Raw genomic sequence first — 25,773 nt, forward strand, 5'->3', positions numbered from 1 at the left:
AATTTAATGTGCGTTTCAGTGTCTATGCAAATATGCAAAGTGTATGTGTTTTTCATAATTTTTTGTACAAGGGAAGGGGTGTGTGGCCAAGTACGGTGACCCATAATCAGAATTTGTGCTCTGCATTTAACCTATCCAAGTGTACGCACAGTAGTGAACATACAACCGGAGCAGTGGGCCAATGCTGCAGCGCCCGGGGAGCAGTTGGGGGTTTGGTGCCTTGCTCAAGGGTCTCACCTCAGTCGTGGTATTGAGGGTGGAGAGAGTGCTGGTTATTCACTCCCCCACCTACAATCCCTGCCGGACCCGAGACTTGAACCCACGACCTTCAGGTTATAAGTCCAACTCTCTATCCATTAGGCCACAACTGCCCCTGTACAAATGCCTACAATTACTGTACAGTGGCCATTGAGATGAATAGAATTCATCAAAGTTTCATCAAAGTTTTTTCCTAGTATAGGTCTCCTTATCAAGGACACCTTGAGAGGAACTGACTTGACACGTCGACTAGCAATCACCTCAGCACCAGCTGGTTAAAAGTGTTTGCAAAAATTACTCAGAGAAGTTTCTCTCTTCTCATTAGAACTCATGTCTTCTTGGCAGTGACTGCTGTGACTAATTCTGTCTGGTTATATGGATTACTGGCCAAAGAAATCCCTGTGGGTTCATTCATCACATTAGCATAAAAAGCCTCATATTCAGAATCATTCTCATAACAGAAAATGCATTCCAATCTAATTTGCAGTGTGAATAGTCCTTTTTCTCTTCATTTATTTAATTTATTTATTTCCAGCCCAGAGTTTGCTCACAGCACCTGGTATTTTTAGCAAACTCTGCATTGCTGAAAGACACTCAGCAAACTGCCTAGAACAGATTTCTCTCATTTACAACAGTCTGTCTTGTCTGGGATGTGGTAAAGAGCTTCTAATTGGGTGGTATTTACTTCATTTTAACTGTCAGGTTTTATGCACTCATGGGTAGCAGCTACAGAGAAAAGACAGGCACAGCAGTGTGGTTAAATAAGTCCACACAAAATGCTTCACCGCCATAAGGGAAATCGCACATTATAATTTATAATAAAAAGTGTCATCGTGCAATTAATATTCAGTCAGTGAGGCACTGGGTTTGATACGCTCTTGAATTTAGCATTATTCCTTAGTTTACGAGTGAGTTGCATTCAGATTTTGTCTCTGACTGTGCAGTGACCTGCAAAGCTTTGTGCTGTGCTCCTTTATAGCTGTCAACATCTATCACACTACAACACATTAAAAACATCCTCTAAACTACTCTTAAACCTCACAAAGAGCTTCCGTTTCCCAGTTGACATGGGGTCAATCGCTCACACTGGGTGAACAAACAGGTATTCCTGCATCAAAATCATGGCATCAAAGTAATAATTCACTTTAGCTGACCGGGATACTGAGAGATGCGCAGGATCCTCGTGGTTGAGAGATGTGAACATGCAACAAACTGTAAACATTTATTTGCTGTAACCTGCTAGTTACCCATCTCAATGCTTGTGTCTGAGAGAAGCACGCCAGATGAATGCAACTGTATTCACAAAGCCAAAACACTCTTTCCCTGTTCTATTCTTAGCTGCTGCTTGCACAGAGCAGATCATATAAAGGCTGGTATGGTAGAAAATGGACAGGCTGGGAAATTAGCAGAGGTCTAATGACTGATGCTATCTCTCTGCACTTTGAGAACTAGCAGTCAGTAATTAGAGCTGGTAAATTAGACCCCATTCAGGCTAAAGACTACCATTCACACAGTGCTTATGGAACAGTGCCTAAGTGCATTATCTCTGCCTTTGATCTCTATCTAGACCTTTAGTCTCCTCATTCACAGTTATGCTGGTGCCAACCATCCCCCTGCATTGAACGTTCACCATAATTCATGTATTTAGTCACCAACAGGTCTACAGCTTCAGGCTTTGAGTGAGACTGGAATTGGAATCATTAGAATGTTTTATGTTTTTGAAGATTAGTCTCTTGCAACAATGCTGCATTTATTTAAAGGGGTCATCGGATGCCCATTTTCTACAAGTTGATATGATTCTTTAGGGTCTTAATGAAAAGTCAAACATAGTTTGGTTAAAATTTCTCAATGGTAGTGTAAAACAACACTGTTTTCACCCTGTCAAGCACAAGCTGTATTCTTGCATGCCGCTTTAATGAATGAGCTCTGCTCACCCTGCCCCTCTCTTCCAAGCCATTCTCTGAGAGACGGTAAACTTTAATATTTATTTAAAATATGGTTAAAACAGTAATATTATGAAATATTATTACAATTCAGAATAACAGTTTTCTGTAAATTCAGCGTTTTGTGTTTGTGCAGTGTATTTTATGGTCACACTTCATTTTAAGGTCCAATTCTTACTATTACCAATCATTAACTACGAATTTTGCCACAATAATCTCTTAATTTGCTACTTATTAATCGTTAGTTAGGCATTTGTTAAATTTAGATATTTTTGTAGGATTAGGGATGTAGAATATGTTCATGCAGAAATGTATTCTATACAAACAGCCAATATGTTAATAGGCATGCTAACTAGTTAATAGTGAGAATTGGTCCCTATACTAAAATGTTACCTATTTTACTAATACTTTTATTTTGCACGTTTTTGTGAATATATCATGTGCATGTGAATAATGTTTCATGCATGTGAATTTGGCTATGCATTTGTGCATCATATCTTTTGCGTGAATTGTTATTGAGACCAGTCCGGCTCCATTTTTGATCCTATATTTAAGTAGTATAAGGATGGGGTTGTTAGTGTCCTGTTAGACAGATGTATTGCTTGATCTAAGCCATTCCAATTGGCCATGGTGACAAATTATAGAATAAAACAAATCCTTGATTAACTGGTAAATGTGCAGATAGCAATTCCAAACAAACTGAAAAAAGTTAGAAAATTTTGGTGGCATTTTAAATAGACACAGATAATTGATTCTGACCTTCAGAAAGACTCTTATAAACCACCATGTGTACATTTTATGTAAATTATCTCTCAGCTATAGAAAATTTGACCTTTAAAACTTCTTCTAAAAAAAACATCAACTTATCAACTTTCATCAGTTTTGATTCAAAAATAAAAAAGGTTCGATCAAAAAAAAAATGTTCTTGGGTTTTGTCTCAACTTTCAAATATGACTTTTGAAGTTCAAATAAAATTTTTAAGGCAACACAATCAAACAGTCAGTTGATGTGTCTGGCAAAATTTCAAATGTTGACCTTTAATTTTAAATGAACAAATATTGCATGCTGTAGAAAACACAGTAACACTGTAACTGTGTGATGCTCCTCACAGACTGACATCTCCATCACATTATAAAACCTTGAGCAGTCAGTCCACCTTCATCAAAACCAGATCATGTGCTGTATCTCAGTATTTATAGATTCTGTGCTGGGCTCCGTATGCAGATTGACCTGCTCCGACCTTGTTGGAATGCCCAGACTGCACTAGTGCCCTTCCTGGGAGCAATGACAGGTTCCTTCACACTTTTTATTCTGTTTCCATTATTCTCTTTTTCTTTATCCATCCACTCAACTGTTACTATGCACCTTCTTAATTATAATTATAGGCTAAGCCTCCTTCTTTGCAATCAGAACTCCTCTCCTATTCTCTCTAATTCTAACATATTTATTGCACCCCTTCCAAATAATCAAAACTATTGCACTCTGCCCCTCCTTCCCTCTAATCATAACTGACTCCTCAACTACACCTCCTTTTTATTATCTCCTTTTCTCAGCTGTACCTCCTTCTATCTAATCATAACTCAGCTGCTTCATCTTCCTTTTTTAGAAGAATTACTCCTTCACCGTACCTCCTTTTCTTTAATGATTGCTCCTCCTTTCTTCTAAACATATCTTCTCTTGCTCCTCCTCCTCTATAACCATTACTCCTCAATTACACCTCCTTTTGTGGGGAAGTGGGGAAGTCGTGGCCTAATGGTTAGAGAGTCGGACTTGTAATCCAAAGGTTGTGGGTTCGAGTCTCGGGCCGGCAGGGATTGTAGGTGGGGGGAGTGAATGTCCAGCGCTCTCTCCACCCTCAATACCACGACTGAGGTGCCCTTGAGCAAGGCACCGAACCCCCAACTGCTCCCCGGGCGCCGCAACATATATGGCTGCCCACTGCTCCGGGTGTATGTTCACGGTGTGTGTGTGTGTGTTCACTGCTGTGTGTGTGTGCACGTTGGATGGGTTAAATGCAGAGCACGAATTCCGAGTATGGGTCACCATACTTGGCAGTATGTCACTTCACTTCAATTTTTTATATCCATGAACTCCTCTGCTGCACCTCCTTCTCTAATCATATTCAGCTACTGCAACTCCTAATTTTAAAACAATTACTTCTCTATTGCACCTCCTTCTCTATATTAGTAAAACCTGTATTTTTCCTTTCTCTTTTATCATAACTCGTCAACTGCACCTTCCCATAAATTATAACTCCACCTTTTACGCCTCCTTCACTTGTATAATACCCCCTCTATTGCACATTTGTCCTTCAATTATGTCTTATACTGCACCTATTTCTGATGACTCCTCTCCTCACCTCCTTCCTTCCAATTTAATTTCTTCTACTGCACCCCCTTCCCCTTTAAACATAATTCCTCTATTACACCTCCTGCCATCTGATCATAATTTTTCCTATAATCTCCTCTTCTCTGTATATTTAACTTCTTTACTGCACCTCCTTTCCACAAATTTACACTTCTCTGTTGAACCGCCCTCCCTCTAACACAACTTCTCCACTTCACCTCTTTCCCTTTAATCATAACTTTTCTGTTCCTTATCCCACTACAGTTCTAATCGCTCAAACTTCCTCAATCAGATTAATCTTTTCTCCACCATTCCTGTGCTCATCTCTGCTTACCTCCTCTTCTCCTCACTTCTCTACCATTCACGTCTTTCCTTTACTGTACTGCAATGCAGCAGAGCAGAACTGGGCGCAGCTCAGGGAACCTGAGAGAGCAGCCCTCTGTCAGCTCGCCTGCACTGGCAAGGATGCGTCTTAATCACACTGAGCTGCCTCTTTCTCCTTTACTCTCCACATCAGGCATGCAGTCTACACTGGATCGGTTTGTTTGAAACAGAGCCAGAGAAATCTTCCAGCAAATAAGACTTCTGTGTGGTTCCGTATAAATATGTATTATTAAATGAATGAACTATAAACTCTATATTTTTACTATTGTTTCTGCAGTATATACAGTAGTATGCACTGTGCATTGTGTGTAAAATAATGATTTGAGTCATGATTCATGATTTGATTGGGCTAACAGCTTTTAAACACAATGTGATGAGATAATTTCACTATAGTATGAAACATTTATGCACACTGTTTCACTTTTTTTCTTATGAATAGAAGGCAGAATATTCTGTGTAGTATTCAGTGAATAGTACAATAGTTCTACATTTCAAACACAGCCATATAGACCCACAAGGGATTTGATTTTGGTTGCAACCTGGGTGCAAGCCACCGTGAATTGCAAATTCTATAAACTCTTTTAAGAAACTAAGAGAAAGCGTCTACAAAGAACATAAAGGTCTATGCAGCGATCTGATAAAAGGCCTTTTTAACAGGAATCTTAAAGCACAGCACAGTTCTTATCTAAACAGTGTTTCTGGCGTCGATAAGAGGATCAATTGATTTCATCACAGGCAAATGCTCAGAAACTAAAATCCGACCAGAGCCTCCCTGTTTGAGAAATGAAGGGGATTGAGGACGGCCCTGAACCCGATCTCAAAACCAAAGCGAAAAGCTTCCGATTTCATGGGTGTAACAGTTGACAAAATATGAATTTATTCATGATGCAAAAAAATAAATAAAAATAAAGCCTGATATTATGACAAAATAAAGACGATTTAAAGACAAATCCCATGGTTTCACTAATTGTCTATCATCCTGAAATGGCAGAAAGCGTCTAATTTCCATGAAAACAGCAACTTGGGAATCTTCGCCAGCAGATTGCTGACTAAAGCTTTGCACTTTAGTGTTAGTGAAACAAATAATAAATGCCACACAAGCGTACATAATGAAAATCCTTTAATATTTTGCACATATATATATATTCATATTATTATTGTTATAATAATAGCTGTAAGTCAAAAATAATAGTCATTATATGCATATAAAACTAATACATTAATTTAATTTCTATATGTACTGTTGTATTTTTGTATATAAAACATGAAACACCTCATTAGCTTATATACAGGAGCTTGAAGGGAAGGAATAATAAAGCCAATAAACACACACACACATATACACACACAGAATCAGTGAAAACACTGATGAGGTTATTCAGTCACTGACAACATGTACAGAGTTCATTCTGCTTTCGTTGGTGTTCAGAAACCGTACACAAACACCTTGCACCTTGCATGTAAAAAAACAATCCGAGATATGGAAAAACTAGCAAACATGATACTGATACTCCGTCATAGATGCCTGGATGAAAAATGAACGATAGATATATTTCAAATAGCTTTGGTTGAAAAGAAACTGCATAAATAAACATCAAGGGCAGGGAAGCACCTTCAGAGAAGCCACAGCATTGTGTTTCATGTGTCCTATTGCTACTCAGAATGATACAGAGAGACACCGATATAGAGAGAGGGATGGCTCGAGTGTTTGATTACCCAAATGCAGTACTGTTAAACATCTGTAAACCACAGGAGACATTTAGATTCTCATAGCCGTGTGTGGGTGTGTCTGTTTCTGTGGTTTGTGCGAGCGTCCACTTTCACCCGAACGGTCGGGGAAAACATCCTGCGTCTCGCTCCAGTCCCCATTGAAACGACTCCACCAGAGGGTCCACAAAGCGACTGCTGTTATGAAAACTCAAATGGGGCCTGACTGCTCGGCCCATCGCATACAAGGTGAAGGGATGGAATATCTGCCTGGTGAGAGTGGGGCTCCAGGGGCCCCTGCATCAACCCAAACCACCAAGCAACAGCGTGGTCAAGAGGAGCCATCAAAACTGTGGAGACAGAAATTTCGCTTTAAGCTGTGGCAATTTTCAGCAATAAAACTCATTTCAAATTTACAACCTTTTGTTAAAATATTGATGTCCCCCTAGTACACTTGAGCTTTAAAATTTGTATTTATTATAAAAACTAATATGCTTTTAAGGTCAATTCACACTGCACCGACAGATGCCAACAAACAGCAACAGGCATGTTCACCGGGCTTTTTCTGATCTGTGTGTTACTCCTGTTGGTGTCTGTTGGCATTGGTCGGCACTTGTTTTTGCCAACTGAACATTAAATTGAAGTTTGTTGGGTCAGCTGCAGTGTGAATTGGCCTAAAAAGAATGTACTTAAGTGTGTAACATTTTCAGACACACGATCATATGTGATTTACAATTAAATTAATTTGTATTATAATTAAAAAAATTTAAGTGTGATTATTTGAACTTCACCCACTTAAGTATAACTTAAGTATATTAAGGTCTCACTGTGAGTACACTACTTTTCCATAATAATTTCTAATTATCATCTTTGCAATATGTATTGCAAGTCCACAGGCGAAAGCATGTAACTAAAATATACCAAATTGACCTTAAAAGAATTTGCTTAAGAATTGGCCTTAAAAGAATATACTTAAGTTAAGTGCATACCATTTTCAGACACTTAATTACATTTAAAATTAAATTAAATTGTATTATAATTTACATTTATATTAAGTGTGATTAGTTGAACTTAATACTGCTTTTTTTACCCACTTAAATAGAACTTAAGTAGATTAGGGTCTTACTGTAAGCACACTACTTTTTCATAATTTTTTTTTCATAAGTCCACAGTCGAAAGCATTTATAGTAACTAAAATATACTTTGCCTATACCTTTTTAATATCATAAGCACTTTATTGGAAAAACTAACTTTCACCAAAGTGTGTTACTTTTGTGGAACAGTTTTGAATTTTGAGCTTTTTTTAAATTGTACATCATGTATTTAAATACTATACAATTGTAATAAAGTTGAATTTTACAAAAAATATAGTAACAATCAAATTATAATTATAATCAAGTACTTTACATGTGCTTTAGTATGTTAGTCAACATCAAAATAAGTGTACAAAATATTACAAAGTGCATTTTTTAAAAGTGCACTTAAGCGTGTCACTTAAGAAACTGTCACAAAAATGTACTTTTTAAGTGTTTAGTATTATATTATCTGCAAGTACAGTTTTTTAAAATAGGCTTTTAAAATTTGAAGTATACTGAAGTATACTATAAAAGTGCACTTAAGCGTGTCACTTAAGAAACTGTCACAAAAATGTACTTTTTAAGTGTTTAGTATTATATTATCTGCAAGTACAGTTTTTTAAAATAGGCTTTTAAAATTTGAAGTATACTGAAGTATACTATAAAAGTGCACTTAAGCGTGTCACTTAAGAAACTGTCACAAAAATGTACTTTTTAAGTGTTTAGTATTATATTATCTGCAAGTACAGTTTTTTAAAATAGGCTTTTAAAATTTGAAGTATACTACAAGTGCACATTCAGTACAATTAAGTGCACTTAAAATAATGCACATAAACTGCCGTACTACACAGTTTTTTGTCCCATCAAAAGCCCCTAACACCAGCAACCGATTAGCTTTTTACTTCTTCAGTAAGAAAAGTAGCTTAATTTGGAATTGTATACTAGCATACTACTCTTGCAATTTATGCAATATGGCAGAAATAGTAAGAGTAGATTGATTCAGCCTATGTCAGCACTGGACAGAAAACTGTCGACGCGATTTAATGTGGTCTTTACATACATACAAATGTCATCATTTACTAACCTCTGTTTTGTTCCCACCCTGTATTAGTTTCTTTTTTCTGTGAAACAAAACCACAACAACAACAACAACAAAAAAAGAGATCTTCAGGACGGCTTTAGTTACTCATTCAAGTAAAATGGATGGTGATTTATACTGTCAAGCTCCTAAATAGGCAAAAAGGCACCATAAAAACACCATAAATGAAGTCCATGTGCTCTATATTTCAAGTCTTCTGAAGTGCCTCTGCTGTATTTCAAACATATAATGTGCAGCGTTTTTCAAACTTGCTTTTGTCGATTGAATAAGAAATAGGCCAAGACTTGAGAACTCCAGCAAAGGGTTTTTTGGGAGCTTGGTAGTATATATAATATTTGTTTGTTTTACAGAGGAAAGGAAATAATACAGGGGTCTGAACATGAAGGTGAGTAAGTAATGACAACATTTTCACTTACAAAATGACAAAACTGTTCCTTTAATGACAGGTTTTACAAGAGGATTACAGAAATCATCCATGTATGGCATGGAAATTGGTGTCTTTATTTGCAACAAACAACAATAATTTGAAAATCAAAGGGAAAATCAGCATTCCTGTGAAATCTTGATGGGATGGTGAGTAATCCCTAAGGATAAACGTCTGCCTTTCAGCTATTAAATATTAACAAAGCCATTTTCTGCCCCTGCTGGGCAGCTTTACGAGGTCACGGATAGACATGGTCACCTCTACCATTGTATTCATACATGCATGGATACATGCATGGAGCATATGGACATGTGGGCTCTGTTTTTAACTATAGTAAGCTGCCTAGCTCTCTTCTTTGACAGTCCTCTAACTGAAATGAAAATTAAAATGCTCTATAGGCAGCAGCCCCATTAGTATCAGCCTCAGACGGCACAGTCTGTTCATGCATACTGCACACAGAACTGGAAAGCACTTGTGAAAATCAGATCAGACAGAACTCTGACTGCTTCACAATTTCCGGGAGTCGTGGTGAGCAGGTCAGTCTGCTAGGAAATAAAATTCTGTGTACCTACTTAATATAATGAGCACTTTGATGGGAAGAACTAGTCTCTGCATTTGTGCTTAGATTTTTGAAAGATTCTCTTTCTCTGCAACGTGTTGTTTTCTGTAGACCTGTAGAACTATTTCAATGAGTTTGTTGGTCTGTAATTGTGGCATCGTTGGTTCCATTTGCCAAATGTTGTGGTTGGTTATTTTATATATCTGTCACAGCATCTTCCTTTGTGGGCAGTTCTTGACCACAATAAGCTACAAAATGTTATTTTAATATTATTTATACGATTATAGTATTTATTAATATATTGATTTAGCTTTTTTATATGTTCATTTTCAGTTTTAGTATTTGTATGCTTTTGTAATTCTTTTTTTAAATCATCCTGCTTTGCATTTTTCGGTTGTAATCATTTTAGTACTTCAAATTAAATTTCAAAGCAAAATTTCTAACATTTACATTGTTCAAGTTTAAGATTTTATTTAGTTTCAGCTTTATTTTTAATTAACAAAAATACAGTTCTACTTAATAACATTGCCTCAAAAAAATGAGTCTCATCACAGCTAATATTGTTGCTAAAGTAACAATTCGATGCTCTAAGCACAAAAAACTTTTAGAAAATTTGTAATCACTTTGCACTTTTTTCTATTTTTTCATTGATACTTTGACTTACTGTAATTTGTTTCGATGCATCAGCAAAGGATAAAGTGCTGCCTTAGATGTCGGTCTTTCTTATAAGGCAGCATAATTTGGCTGCCTACTGTTTTGGAATAGCCTTCACTTCAGGAGCACACCAGTGATGCCTTAATATGCTGTCTATGTAGGCAGCTCACTAGGGTTTGGAACAGAGCCGAAGTCATTTGAGCAGAACTCACCTGTCCCAGAGCTTCACGTTCCTGCAGTTGTTGCTGCAACATCCTGCTGATATCAAAGCTGTGAAGATAAAAAAGACTTTTATGAAGTTTTTGTGCACAGCAGTCGGATCTGGAAGAACAAAGCACATTCATTTTCTCTACAGGGAAATATATATTTTAATGCTAGCATGTAAATTCACAAATAGACCTTCCAAAACTCAGAGATAGTTAAGCAAAGATAAATTTGCTTCTGTAGAATCCATGCTGTTACCACGAGAAAAAAAACGAAATATTTTGCAATACATTGACAATACACTGATTTTACTCTTGCAAGCAAACGTCAGTTGAACACTTTTAAAAAATAAAGGTTCTTCACAGCGAAGCCATAGAAGAACCATTTTTTGGTTCCACAAAGAACCATTCAGTCAAAGGTTCTTTAAAGAACCATCTCTTACCTTTTTATAATCTGAAGAACCTTCTTTCGCCACAAAGAACCTTTTGTGAAACAGAAAGGTTCTTCAGATGTTAAAGGTTCTTTATGGAACCATTTAGACAAAAAAGGTTCTTCTATGGCATCGTGAAGCACCTTTATTTTTAAGAGTCAATAGTTCTACTTCTTATCTGCATTTTTGGTGCAGTTACATCATTTGGGTGTCATAAAAGACTTTTATACAATTTTTTCATATTCAGTTTTCATAAGCCTACTTGTTTTTTGCAGTGCATCAAAGGTTGTAATGTCATAATTTGTCTTGGAGCTGGTTGTTTTTTTTCATAACTTTTAATTAAAAAAAGGAATCCCTACCCTCTTAAAAATAAAGATTCCAAGGTTTCTTTTTGTTTCAATGCCATTAAAGAACCATTTTGGGTCCCAAAAAAACCTGTCAGAGAATAGTTCTAAAAAATAAAAAATCCTAAAGTAAAGAACATTTTAATAATCTAGGGAACCCTTTCCCACTATATAGAACCTTTTTGATCACTGGAACGTTTCCATGGATGTTTAAGGTTCTTCATGGAACCATAGATGCAAAAAAAACCTTCATTTGTAGGATTTGTAAGAAAATGACGGCCAAAAAATACTTCTGAAACCAAAGCCACTGAAAAAGTGGATGATTGCTGTTGTCCTTGATAGTGCTGTCAAACGATTAATCGCATCCAAAATAAAAGGTTTTGTTTACATTATATATGTGTACAGTGTATATTTATTATGTGTATATATATATACATATATATATAAATACACACACATACAGTATATTTTTTGAAAATGTTTACGTTTATACATTTATATATTCATATTATTATATATAAATATATTTAATATTCTCGTTCACCCTATCCGGAATGCTGGATCCCTGTCAATCTTCAAGCAACAACTGAAAACTCATCTCTTTCGGCACTACTTGACTTCATCCTAAACTAAAAAAAAAAAAAAAACTTAATCTTTCCCTCTATCTTTCTCTCCTTCCCTTGCTAGCTTGTACTTATTTGAACAATGACTGAGACTTGGTGTTACGAGCACTTCCTCTGTCTGATTGCCTCTTCAAGATGAATAGCTTCTTGTATTCCCCAATTGTAAGTTGCTTTGGATAAAAGCGTCTGCCAAATGACTAAATGTAAAATATATACATGCATATATTTGTATTTATATATACCTAATAAATATACACAGTATACACACATATATTATGTAAACAAAAACATTTTTTTTTTTGGATGCGATTAATCGTTTGACAGCATTAGCCCTTGGGATGAATTATAGCAGCTTTTTGTCATAAAACAATCAGCAACAGCAGACACAGAATGTTAAGCATTTGGATTTGGCTTTTCCACAGATGTGTTTGTACATTTCGATGTGGTTTGCACATTAAGGTTGACACCGAGGGTGGTCTGTAGGAAATAAGAGGCTCTTGACATAATTTGTTGCCCTCACAGAGCCTGAGCAGTTATTTTCTCTTTTTAAGGTTTAGTTGCACACTGGAGACCACAGGCAAACCCTCTTTTTTACCTGCTTTACCGAGCCTGGCAACAACATTTTCTCCTGCATGTCTGCCCAGACTAAACCAACTGTGAACCTGTCTGCTTTTCCCATATGCCACCCCGTCAAACACACACACACACACACACACACACACACACACACAAGCAAACATAGTGCAGGTCCTTTGGGCTGAGAAACCTCACTCTGTGGAGGTTTACCAGAGTAAGAGCATATGGTTAAATACTATTCACAGTGTCACTGACTGCTCTTATGAGTAGCTACAAACTGACACGCAACATACAAGTCCACCATTCATTGGCAGGCTAATCAAAGGTTAGCCAGCTTTTCCCGTACTCTGACTCTTCAAAGTCATTCGATATTCATTCAGATAGAGTGATGGCACATCCATTCTTTCTGAGTTCGCCTCCATTAAGCCGGCATCAATAGTGCTCGGTTTCATTCACCACTTCTGTTTTTTCATCTCCTTATCATATTTGCTTCAGGCGTGCATGCGCAGTCGGCCATTAAAGATTCATGCCAGTCTGTGGACTTCTAAGAAACACTTTACGAGGCTTTAGCAGACATCCTGGCCGGTTTATCCGCTAACATTCACAACGTGAAAGGAGATAAAGCACAGGAACAACCGGGAACACAAACCAAATCTGATGTCCTGGAGAGAGATAGGCCCCCTGCTTTGATCAAACACCAGATAATAAGAACGACAGAGGTTTAGGACTCTAGTTTCCACAAATGCTCAAAGGATGATCAAGGATAAGAATCTAATCAATATCTGGTGATGAAACAAATCAAAAGCAAGGATTCCCAGTATCATGCAATCAAGATTGAGATTTGCGTCCATTGAAGCACAATGTTCTCAAATCATGTAACATGATCATCAGGCTTTGCTGTCGTTAATTTTGACATGAAATAAAAATTCATCCTATCTGTTTTCTAAATGCATGTTAGAGAACTTATTGTGCATGATTAACCCATGCATATGGCTAATGTTTTTTATTTGTTTTGGCCTTATTATATACATTATTAATCAAAATGACATAACTGGGCCTTCCAATAAAAACAACAGACTTTTTGCTTGTGACATATGCAGGACTCCTCCAGTCATTTAGTACACTTATGACACTATTGCACAGTATACAACAAATCATGATCGATGTTGATTGAACAATCATACAACAGATGGGAAAATATGGGAGAAATGATCTGTTGCTACTTCCGTTTTACTTTTACTTTGAAGCAAAAAGGGCTCAAATAGATTTTTTTTCCATTGAATTTTTTAAGTTTTCTATGACCAAAAAATAAGATTATTCTGACAGCATGTAATGTAAATCAATGTGATGCATATAAATATCAGTTGTCACTCTATATCTGTCAGTCCTCTGTCGTGTGTGTCATGTGTTCCCACCTCTTGTGTCCATATTTGGTTTGTTTCCTGTCCTCGTCTAGTGTGATTATTGGTTAATCCTTGTCCAGCTGTGTTTGTCTCGTTATCTATGATTTACCTGTGTATTTATAGTCCTGTCTATTCAGTTTGATTTAGTCTGGTCTACTCATTACTCCCCTGTGTCTGTGTCTGTGTCTGTGTCTGTGTCTGTGTCTGTGTCTGTGTCTGTGTCTGTGTCTGTGTCTGTGTCTGTGTCTGTGTCTGTGTCTGTGTCTGTGTCTGTGTCTGTGTCTGTCCTGCCTTGTCTTGCCCTGCCTTGATGTCATCAGTAAAGACTATTATTTGAAGTTATATCCTCGTCTGCGTGTTCCTTGTTCCTCCCTCGTGTGTGCACCGTGACAATATCTGCCAATAATGTCATATCATGATATTTAAATGCTTAGTTTTATGATAAAGCTCTGTAGTTTTTTTGTTGTGGAGGTCAAAACATATAATGCAATACAGTACAATGAAGACTGAGAGATGAACAAATAAACTTTAATCAAATTCCTGATATATAATACTTAATACTCACATTTTAACATGATTTTTCTAAAAAGTGATGTATATAATCAAAGTGTTCATGTTGAATATAATTACTAACAGTGTAACAGCAAAAACACGTGTACTTATTTTTACAATTATACTAAAAGGCCTTTTACTTTGCTAAAAAAAAAATACAGTGAGTATAAAAACTATTATGAAGTCTTTTTGGGTTATTGAATTCTTAGAACATGACGAGAAACATGGCAGGAGATCCAAATCTTTTGTTGTCTCCTACCATTAACATTAACGATCGTTATACTAGGCTTTACATTATAATAATGCCCTAAGCATGCATTTAGCTCTTGAGCTTGAATATTGAAATTGCTTTGTGTGGGCTTTTATAATGTCACTGCGCTTCTTGGCCGGTAGCTTATAATGTTCAATTTGCCCTGAGAGCTCATGGGCTGATATTTATGCCATGTGGGGTGATTCAGATCTGTCAGATAGAGTCTATCTTGAGAGAGGCGGCACTGAGGTCAAGATGTGTGATTTCATATTTGTACAAGTTCAAAACTTCTGTCAAGATGAATATCTCGTTCGCATTCTCCCATCTCTATAACAGATACACACACAAACACACCGCTACCACAAATGCAGACAGACTTACATATTTCCATCATCGTAAAACAGGGATTATGGGAGAATGTCCTATATTTTTAGAGATCATGGGAACGCTTAAGCTCTGACAGCGGGAGGGGGATCACAAAATTCACTTTTCGCTGAGAAGAGCAGCTACTTGCTTTATTCTCAATTGTTTAGAATAAATAATTAAAACAAAACAGTTATAAATAGATGCAGGCATCATAAGGTCAGTTCACACATTTGTCTGCAACCTATTTGTAGTGTAATTTCATTATTCAAAGGCATAATTCCAAGTAGTTTCATAAATACTTGCCTATAAAACAGATGTTGTCTTAGTTAATTATTTTCACACATCTGCACTCATGCATGTACTATTAAAACACAGTTTAGGCTGCAGAGGAAATATGTCATATGTAACCAGATAAAAAGTCACTTTTGCAGCATTCTTGAGACTTTAGCAATAGATGTAGCAAACAAAAGTGCATGAAAAATGACAGTGTTTGCCATATGCTTTCAATTCTTGTTGCAACGTAACAATTGTGCAGAAAAAATTATCTGTGAAATGGAAGATTAACCAAAATCTAATTTCTGAGATTTTTGTTGCAAGTCTAAACAAGGCCTTAGACTCTGTAAACGGCAAAAATAATAATAATTTTCACCGCCCATGCTGGAAATAGCCAATCGGAAATTCTCTCTGAATGTTAATTATTTTGTCTGTTCAGGTTGGTTGATTGTGTGGTTGAAGTTAAAACAGCTGAAATAGCTTACAGCACCTTTAAACACACTACAATAATGTCATATATACTGTATCATCCAAAGGATAGCCACAATGCCCCTCACAGAGCATGCAGACTGAAGGTCATTGCCTAATGAAGCTCACTGCACATTCATGCATCTCATGACTGTGTTAAACCATATCCCTTCAGGCAGAGTCACGTTCAGGTCAGCCTGCTGCTGGCTCCACTGTAGTGCAGATTTCATTGTCTTAATCACACACATAACTTATTTTCATATTAAACACAAAAACAACTGGATTTTGCTGTGTGCTACTGCCGAAATACATGGAGATAGGAAACCTGTCCGAAAACAGTTGTTTTTGCAGTTATGCATGGTGCAAAAACACATGTGGAGATGCAAAGCAGTTTTTTTTTTCTTTTGTGAAACGCACAATCCTCATACAAAGCCATGACTCAACAATCTGAGCTGAGCCCGCCGTGACAATCCATTAGGGGCCCGTGACTAAGAGCTCTCTGTAATATTCTTTCCCGGGGAAATAAAAATACTCAAATATGGTGCACAGGGTAAGAATTATAGGACGTTTTCTCACTTGCCAGATCCTGTTTTTGTTCACTTCATCTGCTTAAACCGGACCACTGCCTAAATGTAAGCCTATTACTCTCTATAGCATTTTTGAGCATCAGTTAAACACTGCTAAAGAAGACAAGGAGGCCATATATATATATATATATATATATATATCATTCAATAAATTTCACATGTGAGTCAGTTCCTTTTTTAGTCTTTTTCCCCCTTTATTTAAAATAACATTTACATATTTTTGCCACTTATATTTGTAAATTATATTTCTATTGTACACAGTTGATTTGTTATAATTATTTTTATATTTTATATTTATAACTGAAGTCACTGGTGTCAGTTGAACTGAAAATAAAATTAAATTAAATAAAAGCAACCTTTAATAATAACTTGTTAAAAAGTGTAAACTGTACTAAAATAAAATAGTAAAAAGTGCTGTCAAACGATTAATCACGATTAATCGAATCCGAAATAAAAGTTTTTGTTTACATTATATGTGTACTGTGTATATTTATGTATATATAAATACACACACATTCAGTATATAATTTAAAATATTTACGTTTATATATAAATATATTTAATATATAAACATAACATATTTTTCTTAAATATATGCATGCATGTGTTTGTATTTATATATACATAATAAATATACACAGTATACACACATATTATATATAAAAAACTTTTATTTTGATTAATCGTTTGACAGCACTAAAAATAAAATAATTATGTATTAGATTTATTATATAATAGTTCCTTAAAGAGTTCTTCTTTACTAAAATTTTAATAAAATAACAGAAAAGTAAAATATAACCTTCACTATACAATAATTTTGTAAACTTCACTAAAAAATAATATAATGAAATAAAATAAAAAACTAAAATATAACTTCTGCTATACAATAATTTGTTAAAGGGTGTAAATTTAACAAAATAAATAAAATTATGTAAAAAAAAATAATTAAATGTAACCTTTATTATACAATAATTTGTTAAAGGGTGTAAACTTTACTAAAATTAAATAAAATTAGATTTAAAAAACTAAAATGTAACTCTGTTAAAAAGGTGTAAACTTTGCTAAAATAAAATAAAATAAAATTAGCAAGGGCTTGAGTGTTTACCTGATTATTCAGCAGGACACCTGTAAGACTGTGTTAGTGGAAGTGGGGGAAAGGTCTTTGCCTACTGTATATATGGAGGTAAACACTGAGAAAGCCATCAGCTTCAGGGCTAAATTTAGAGCTGGAGTCAGAGGGGGGTATCTCCCAAGGTCACAAAGGAGCGCACACAACACACCGTTAACGCTCACACTAACACACACTCACACACACACACACAGCAACTGAGATACAAGTCTGCCTAAACCACAGGCTTCCCTGGGGACTGAGAGTTTGAGTCTGAAGAGGTCTGACTTCTGTATTATCAGGAAATGGCCTTTTTTCCAGGAGTTGTGAAGTGGCCACTTTGTCTCCTCTTTAAAAGCCTCGCTCTTATCTGTGGTATTAGGAAGGTCTCAGATTCGCCACGGTTTAAACTGAAGTGAAAGTAGCTGAGAAAGAAATCTCACATGCATAAGAGTTTCAAGAGTTTTTACGAGCACACTGATCTAATTTAACAGGCTAGAAAACATGATCATGTCACTGAGTTTATAAGAGAAGCAGCGATGTCAGCTTCAAATGACTTAATGTTAGTCAGTGAATAATATCAATTTAAATTAATTTCACAATCGCACAATGCTATTGTATGGCTTCGGAGTCACATGGACAACTTTTATGATTTTTTATGGTGCTTAGTGACTATTAGAAGTTTTGCCAAGCTTGTTACAGTTGGATGGAAAAGATTGACTGCTGTATTATTAAAAATGTATTTTATGTTTTATGACATTTTGGTGAGTAAATGATGACAGAACTTTCATTTTTGGGTGAACCGGTCCTTTAACCTTGCTCTGTTTAAAAAAAAAAAAAACACCCACTTTGATCCCTCCATCTGCTCATAGTGCGGGGTCAGCAAAAAATAAAAAAATACAAATCTGAGCCAAGAGATAGAGAGAGAAACAAAGAATAGAGCACCCATTTTTCTCTGCCTATAAAACAATGCCCTCATTTTAATGTTCAGACTATTCAAGACACATTTTCTTCAGCATAAAGCTGGATATTGACAGATGCTGTCATCTCAGTGTAGCCAAATACTGTACTGCCCGTAAGGAAGCTTTCATGTGAAATCCAAAACCAGCGACCAAATTTCCGGCATGAGCTGACAGCATTAGCTACTGTACAACGTGATTCCCATGCAAAGCCCGAATAAAGCCTCCCTGCATCTTAACCAGAAGAAAAAAAGCTAGCGGCATGATGTCAAAAAGATTACTTTAGAGGAGGTCAAGAGGTGCTTGTTTTCGTGCAGGATTTCGGCGAAAAACGAAGAGGGATTGTCTTGTGACGCTGTTATTTAGATGCTCATTTATCTGAACTTTGTTGGCTAAAGTCACTGTGATGTTTATAATCATGTGCTTTGGCTTTTTGAATAAGAGCCACATGCTAAGAAAGCAGAAAAATAATAATTCTCTGAAAACCTCTTACAGGATTATCCAGAGCTTCAGCATCACTACATCTACACACAAGTTTAATTCCCACAACAAATACTACGTTTATGACTGCACACACTGCAACACACTCCATTTGAATGGATGGATTTTTTAATAGCTACACAATGCAATGTCAATACGGTAATGACTTCCATCATGCTGGTCTGCAAATAGATAACCAAAGCTCTTATGTCACGAACTGTGATATAATCTTGGTTAAACTGTGATATAACTGTGATATAACTTAAAAATTCAGTTTACTACAGAACAAAATAAATAAATAGCATTGGCTGTCTGGGCACCATGACCACGACAGTAAATGCTGATACACTCTTAAAAATAAAGGTGCTTAAAAGGTTCTTCACAGCGAAGCCATAGAAGAACCATTTTTGGTTCCACAAAGAACCATTCAGTCAAAGGTTCTTTAAAGAACCATCTCTTTCTTACCTTTTTATAATCTGAAGAACCTTCTTTCACCACAAGTTAAAGGTTCTTTATGGAACCATTTAGACAAAAAGGTTCTTCAATCTATGGCATCATGAAGCACCTTTATTTTTAAGCGTGCAGATTCTCTATAAAACCGTTTTTTTTGTAAATATCTTCTTTTGTGTTCTAGAAGGTTTTACATGAAATGAGGGTTGAGTAGATATTGATAGATTTCATTTTTTGGAGTGTACTACCTCTTTAAAACCCAATACTTTACACACTCTCTATTAGTTCATCAATGCCACAAAGCATTTCAGAGCAGCATTAGGGTCGTTCAGGGGTAGATATGGATAATGTGGAAGTGTACAGGGTCAGTGGAAGTGCGGTTTTCCCTTTGGGACCAACACCAGAACAGGCTGTGACAGTGACAAATGTCTACAGCAGCATTACAGACACGTAGGACAATGCTGAAACCACAGCATCCAGCAACAGCAGTCATCTTGTTAGCAATTACCTTTTATTGTTAGTGCTGAGCTGAAAGCCATCCTTGAGGTTCTTTGTCATTTGTAAAGATAATATCTTTCAACAACTATTATCGATTTCATTTTGACCTTGTCAAGTGAGAGAAGGTCTTTTTGTCGCCAAGAAGGTGCTACCCTAAATGTAAGAAATAAATATTTTCTGAAGGAAGCTAATTTAACCGCTGAGAGTCAGCTAAAGAAGTTCTTCAGTATTTTGAGTTATTTAAATCACGACATCAATCTGCTCTTTCTTGGATCTTATTTCATCTTAAGGGGGCATTTTTTGAAGCTAATGAATGTAAAGTGAGTCACATCTTTCACCTTGAGGTGAGTGTTTTATGGACGGTGTGAACTATAGGCTACTCAGCATGTTCTCCTGTAGAAATCGTTATCTGAAGCTGTGGGATATGCACATAGCTGCCTAGCGCCTTTGATTTGCACCATTTCTCCAATGTGTGTTCGTGTGTGTTTATTTAAAATCATGGGATTTTGAACAGTCAGCACATCTTTTATCTCATAAGCTAGCAATTTCGTAAAGAACTTACATAAAGCAGCAAAAAGACAAAACTTCAAGTTATGTCTGAATATGTCTACTTCCCTGCTATATAGTTTACAAAAGACCAAAAAACTGTGAGATTTAATGGACATTTTACTATTTGATGAGGCCACAGGAGAGGAGTTGTGAATGGCAGTGAAGCGACACATGACAAAAACCAATATGGCGGATGTAGTACGTCCCAATTACATTCTTACTGCACACAAAGTTCTTCATAATGTACTCAGTATGAGATTTTAAATGAAGCGTTTGATTTATCATTTCACCTATTATTTGTGTGTATGCTGAGGTGTTTGTCTCAGTTACAAAAAAAATACCATTGCGTTAGCTTGATCTTTGTGATGTTTTTGCTAATGCTAATGCTAATTCTATGGTTTTTAATACGTGGTATTCCATGTTATTCTCTATAGAGGACCTCTAAGTATCAAACCATGCTATAGTATTTTTTGTACTATGGGTCTATATGTCTTTGTAGCTTTGCACAGAAATGTGCATTTCTTAAGTGAGGCAAAATAGGACATGAATGGGAAAGTCTAACACAGTGCCCAGTTGCTTAGTTTTGATTCTCATTGATACCAGGCATAAGTCTGGTGTCTCTGGAGAAATAATTAGCTGTGTTTTAATGTGGATGAGCCAACCATGAGTAACTTCAGCAATCTGACTGTGGGTGGCAGGCTAGTCTGAAGAAAACTGCAAAGACCTCGACATCAGCAATCCTCAGACATCAGGGTTATGCTGCCTTCACGTGCTATTTATTATTGGAAATTGGAAATCGGACATGAATGGCCTCAGGAGCCATATTTATGATTAAATCTTGATTAGCTGTTTCAGGCTGCTTCAGAGGTAAACTCTGCAGGATAGTGCCAGGAACAGGATTGGACACCCCTCATCTAAGCAGTGTGGGTAATGTTTATATGGTTGCCAATGAATGGGAAGTTACATTTTATTCAAAATCTGCTTGATACTGGCTAAACATCTTCCATATATTTTGGCTTTAATAAGTTTTCCTCAAGAAATAGGAAGAGTAAACTTGCCATCCTTCATGATTCCTATTCTTTCCAACAACAAAGCACTTGAACGTGACAAACTTGTCATCACAACTTCAGAAGTGGAAAGTAGGACATTTCTGAACGTGCACATTTTTTGATCAGACCTCTTAAAGTTCTGTTTCTCATTTTACCATTTATCAGATCATATATTGGCATATTAGCTAATACTAAACCGGTGAACGTGGGATAAAAATTGAGAAAGGAGAAATATTTCTCAGGCATAAAAGCACACCTACAGTGTTTTCAAATATGTGTCATTTTGCAAGTCAGACGCACCATTCACACCATTGTAAAGGCTCCGGTGGTGTGGCGACAGCTCTTCTCCTGCCAATCTCCGAGGTGACATCTCTCTACCAGGGCTGCCAAACTTCCCATGTTCAGGGCTCATGCTGTACTGGTGCCTCAACATCTCAGGACTACTTCCTCCCAGCTTGCTTTTGTCATGGTGGAGCTCTGACGTTCCTAGTAGCAGGTGTCTAGCTTCTGGACTCCCAGGCCCACTTCCTAAGCTGCCCCTGTGCCTCTGGATGTAGAGCTCAGGACTCATGGCTTGTCCTGGAGCCAGATGGTGCTTCGGATGAGTCTCTGGACTCCGGTGGCCCAGGGATCGACCATACTTTTCTGGACTAAGCCCTCTAATCAGCCGATGGTCAGGCACAGATATGGAGCCACAGCGTGGTCGGCAGGGCTGGGGCAGTACGAAGGGATACTCCAGGCTGGTGCTTCTGTGCCGGACGGGAGGGTCAGGGCTGGAGATCTCCACCCGATCTCCTTCCCCTCTTTTCCCAGGACGAGCCTTCTGGATCTCTGGGCTTTTATTCCCAGTTCCTCCACTTGACGGCGGCTGTGGCTGCTTATGGTGTGGATGCTCAGAGCTGTCAGCGCTTCCAGCGCTAGAGGTGCTGCTACCGTCCCCAACGTCCCGCATCAAGCCGGGTACCAAGAGCCCACTCTGGCTATCAATGGAGTTGCGACACCCAATAGACCCCGTCCCACTTTGGCCTCCTTCCCCTCCGCTGCCTCCTTTCTCCTCGTCTATCAGCAGACAAAGTTCCCTAAGCTCCAGGTTCTCCCGAATTACCTCCTCCTGCTTGCGTTCCAGTTCTGTCAGCTTCTGAAGATACAGTGCCACCTCCTTACGCATAACGCTGGCACTGAAGCGGCCCAGACGCTGCCACTCACGTGACACTCGCTTGCCCTTTTGCCGGTCATCATCCAGAAAACAGCACAGGTCTCGCAGTTCCCGATTGTCATCCTGCAGCTTCTGGTTTACCTCCTTCATCACAATTGGGAACACAAAAAGTACAAAAAGTGTTTACATATTTTAAAATGTTGCTGTTCAAGGACAATTTCTGAGGACACACAAACTATATCTTATCATTTATTTGATTTAATCATTCATTATGAGACTAAAGTGTAGTTAAAAGGGGTTGTTCAAGCAGAGCTCACATGTTTTTCTGTCTCTGATCTAAGATAAAAGAGTTTAAAGTTATGATCTTCTTAGGTTCCATGTTTGATAAAAATCTGCTTGTCCGTTAAAGCAACTGCTCATCCGACACACATGAAAACCAACTGCATTTGGCATCAATGTAACCAAACTTTGCGTGACACATGATGATTGAACTTGAACTGAGATTAAAGAGCTTCAAAATATTCACAGTCAATGTTAGCAAAGCTATTGCATGGTTTCAAAAAACGTGTATATATTGCAACTGTCATGTGGACTATTTTTATGGAACTTGACAGATGTGGTCACTGTGAACTGTCTTTGTATTGAATAAAGCTGTTTTTTTTATTCCATTCCATATTTTTTTTTTTTTATGTATTTGTTTGATAATCTGTTACTTTAAAGGGTACATTGTGCATTTTTGTATTAATGTTTTATTTATATGCAACATTCATGGTTAAAAATCAAGAAATGCTCACATTCACGCACAACAGGTGTTTTACCATTACAGTTTAAACATCAAAAATATAAACAGAAATTATTAATTACACATTATAAATAATTATAAAAATAAATATAATAAACAAACTAAGAAGGTACTCATTGCTTATAGCAGTGTAAAGTTGTTTTTCTTTGTTTCCAGAAGCTTTTCGTTTTAATCAAAAGAAAAGCATATAATGCAGCAAGAAAATATTCAATGCGTTCTTCCTACAAGAAGAATGATGTGCACCTAGATGCTTCTAGCGCATCCTCAGAGAGCGCAGGTGTGCTCCAGACACCCATGGTCTCATCTGCTCACCTTCAGCCCCCGGATCTCGTTCAGATGCAGCTGGAGGCTGCGGTTCACCTCCCGAATCAGATTACTGTGATCCAGAATGACGCTCATTTTATCGGCTTCAGACCTTCGGAGTCGCTGCACCAACTCCTCTTTGCTCCATTGGAGGAGCTCTTCATCCGTGAGGTTGGGGATGTCTTCTGCTGGACTTTCTGGCGCCTTGGGTCCAGGCTGTGCTTGTAGAGATTGTGCTTTCTCCATCAGAAGTGGCGAGCTGCTGCTGTGATACCAGGTGCTGATCAAATATTAATGAGGCAGGCAGCTGTGTTAGGAGGAGTCAGGGAGACAGAGGACGCATCGTGGAGTGAAGCCCGTATCCGATGCCCTTAGTGTGGGAGTCGCCTCGACTTTTCCCAAAGCAACAGCTGATGCAGCTGACGAGTAGAAGGAAGGGCGGCATACAGAACAAGTCCGCCCAGATTATTCAGCATCAACTCCCATAGTTCTTGTAAGTTTGGGAAACTGACGGTACAGGATAGCCGGCGAGATACGGGTGGTTTCAGGCGGCCCGATGCGCTCGCCTCCGTCCGCCTCTGTGCGCTCCAGCATCCTCATGGAGATGGAGGAGAGACGGCAGCATCCTCAGCCAGAGCTCCGGAGAAATGAGCGTGACTGCAGCGACTGAGTAAATTCTCTCTCTCTCTCTCTCTCTCTCTCTATCTCTCTTTTTTTCTGTCTCTGTGTGTGTCTCCCTCTGCTTGTGTGTCGTGCATTTGTGTGTGTGTGTGTGTGTGTGTGTGTGTGTGAGTTGCCAAGAGGTGATGCTGCTCACAAAGTTGCATTTAGATTTGTATCGAGTGCCATCTGTGGCCACATTGAGGTACTACAGATGAATGGGCTAACATTGTTCCTTCTGCTGAAACAATTTGTCAGACATGAATGTAAGTCTTAAGGTAAGGTAATCATGTAATTAAGGCATGATTTAGGCCATTCACTGTATACATGCGTTTGATTATACAGCTCTATACTGTCTACCTTCATTGGACATTTTGATGTAATAAATTCTCTTTCAGATATTAGTAGAGTTATGTGTATGCAATTTTTCATTCATACTGGCCTCTGAGACAACCTATAGAGCTACTCTGAAAAATATATTAACTGACAACATGCAAAAATTACAATCTAAATTTTTTTTTCGTTGTTTCACCTGGCTAATTAATATTAAATTACATATTAACCCTTGTGTGGTGTTCATATTTTTGTTACTCAGCCAGTGTTCGTGAGTCTGGTAGACCCGCTGCAGTTTTGGGTTTTTAATTCAACACAATCAAAAATGATATGTTAAAATACTGAACAGATGTTTACTTTATCCCAATTGCAAGCAATATAAACAGCATATATGGTAAAAAAAAAAAAAAAAAAAAACCCTTTACCTTTGTTACATCCCATTTATGAATTAAAGTGCTACATCTTTGTGTGAATGGCAGGGTCAGAAACACAAAACTCACACTTACACACACTACACACTCTGTCTCTGAGAGTGAGTGGTCATTGAAAATTTGTTCTGATATACACTATATTGCCAAAAGTATTGGCGCATCACCAAACACCAATGACTTGTACATAAGCGTACTGTCATTTTAGACACGTCCAAAACTGTTGCAACAGAGATGGAAATACAATTTTTAAATACACAAATTATGTTTCCATCTTTGTTGCCACAGTTTTGTTAGTGCCTTTTTCTGTTTTAAAGAAGGGGGTGTCCCAACACTTTTGTCCTTATAGTGTCTAAACAAGTCATTGGTGTTTGGTGATGAGTTTTTGGCTCAAGGTCTGCATATAAAGCTGGGATCAGGACTTGGCTTTCTGCAGACCAGTCAAGTTCTTCCACACTGACTCAATCAATCA

At 37.4% G+C, this 25,773-nt stretch overlaps 1 protein-coding gene across 1 annotated transcript; it reads right to left on the minus strand.

The window, feature by feature from the left end:
• Nucleotides 1-6,035: 6,035 nt before the first annotated feature.
• LOC306845203 (uncharacterized protein) lies at nucleotides 6,036-24,570 on the minus strand. Its single transcript, XM_079377860.1, has 4 exons — nucleotides 23,890-24,570; nucleotides 21,920-22,919; nucleotides 10,663-10,720; nucleotides 6,036-6,988 (listed from the first exon to the last, which is right to left on the minus strand). Exons 1-4 carry the CDS (start codon nucleotides 24,124-24,126, stop codon nucleotides 6,970-6,972), a joined length of 1,314 nt encoding a protein of 437 aa, XP_079233986.1. The 5' UTR covers nucleotides 24,127-24,570; the 3' UTR covers nucleotides 6,036-6,969.
• Between the last annotated feature and the right edge of the window lie 1,203 nt (nucleotides 24,571-25,773).

Source organism: Barbus barbus (genome assembly GCF_936440315.1).
Source record: "Barbus barbus genome assembly, chromosome: 25".
Taxonomy (NCBI): Eukaryota; Metazoa; Chordata; class Actinopteri; order Cypriniformes; family Cyprinidae; genus Barbus; species Barbus barbus.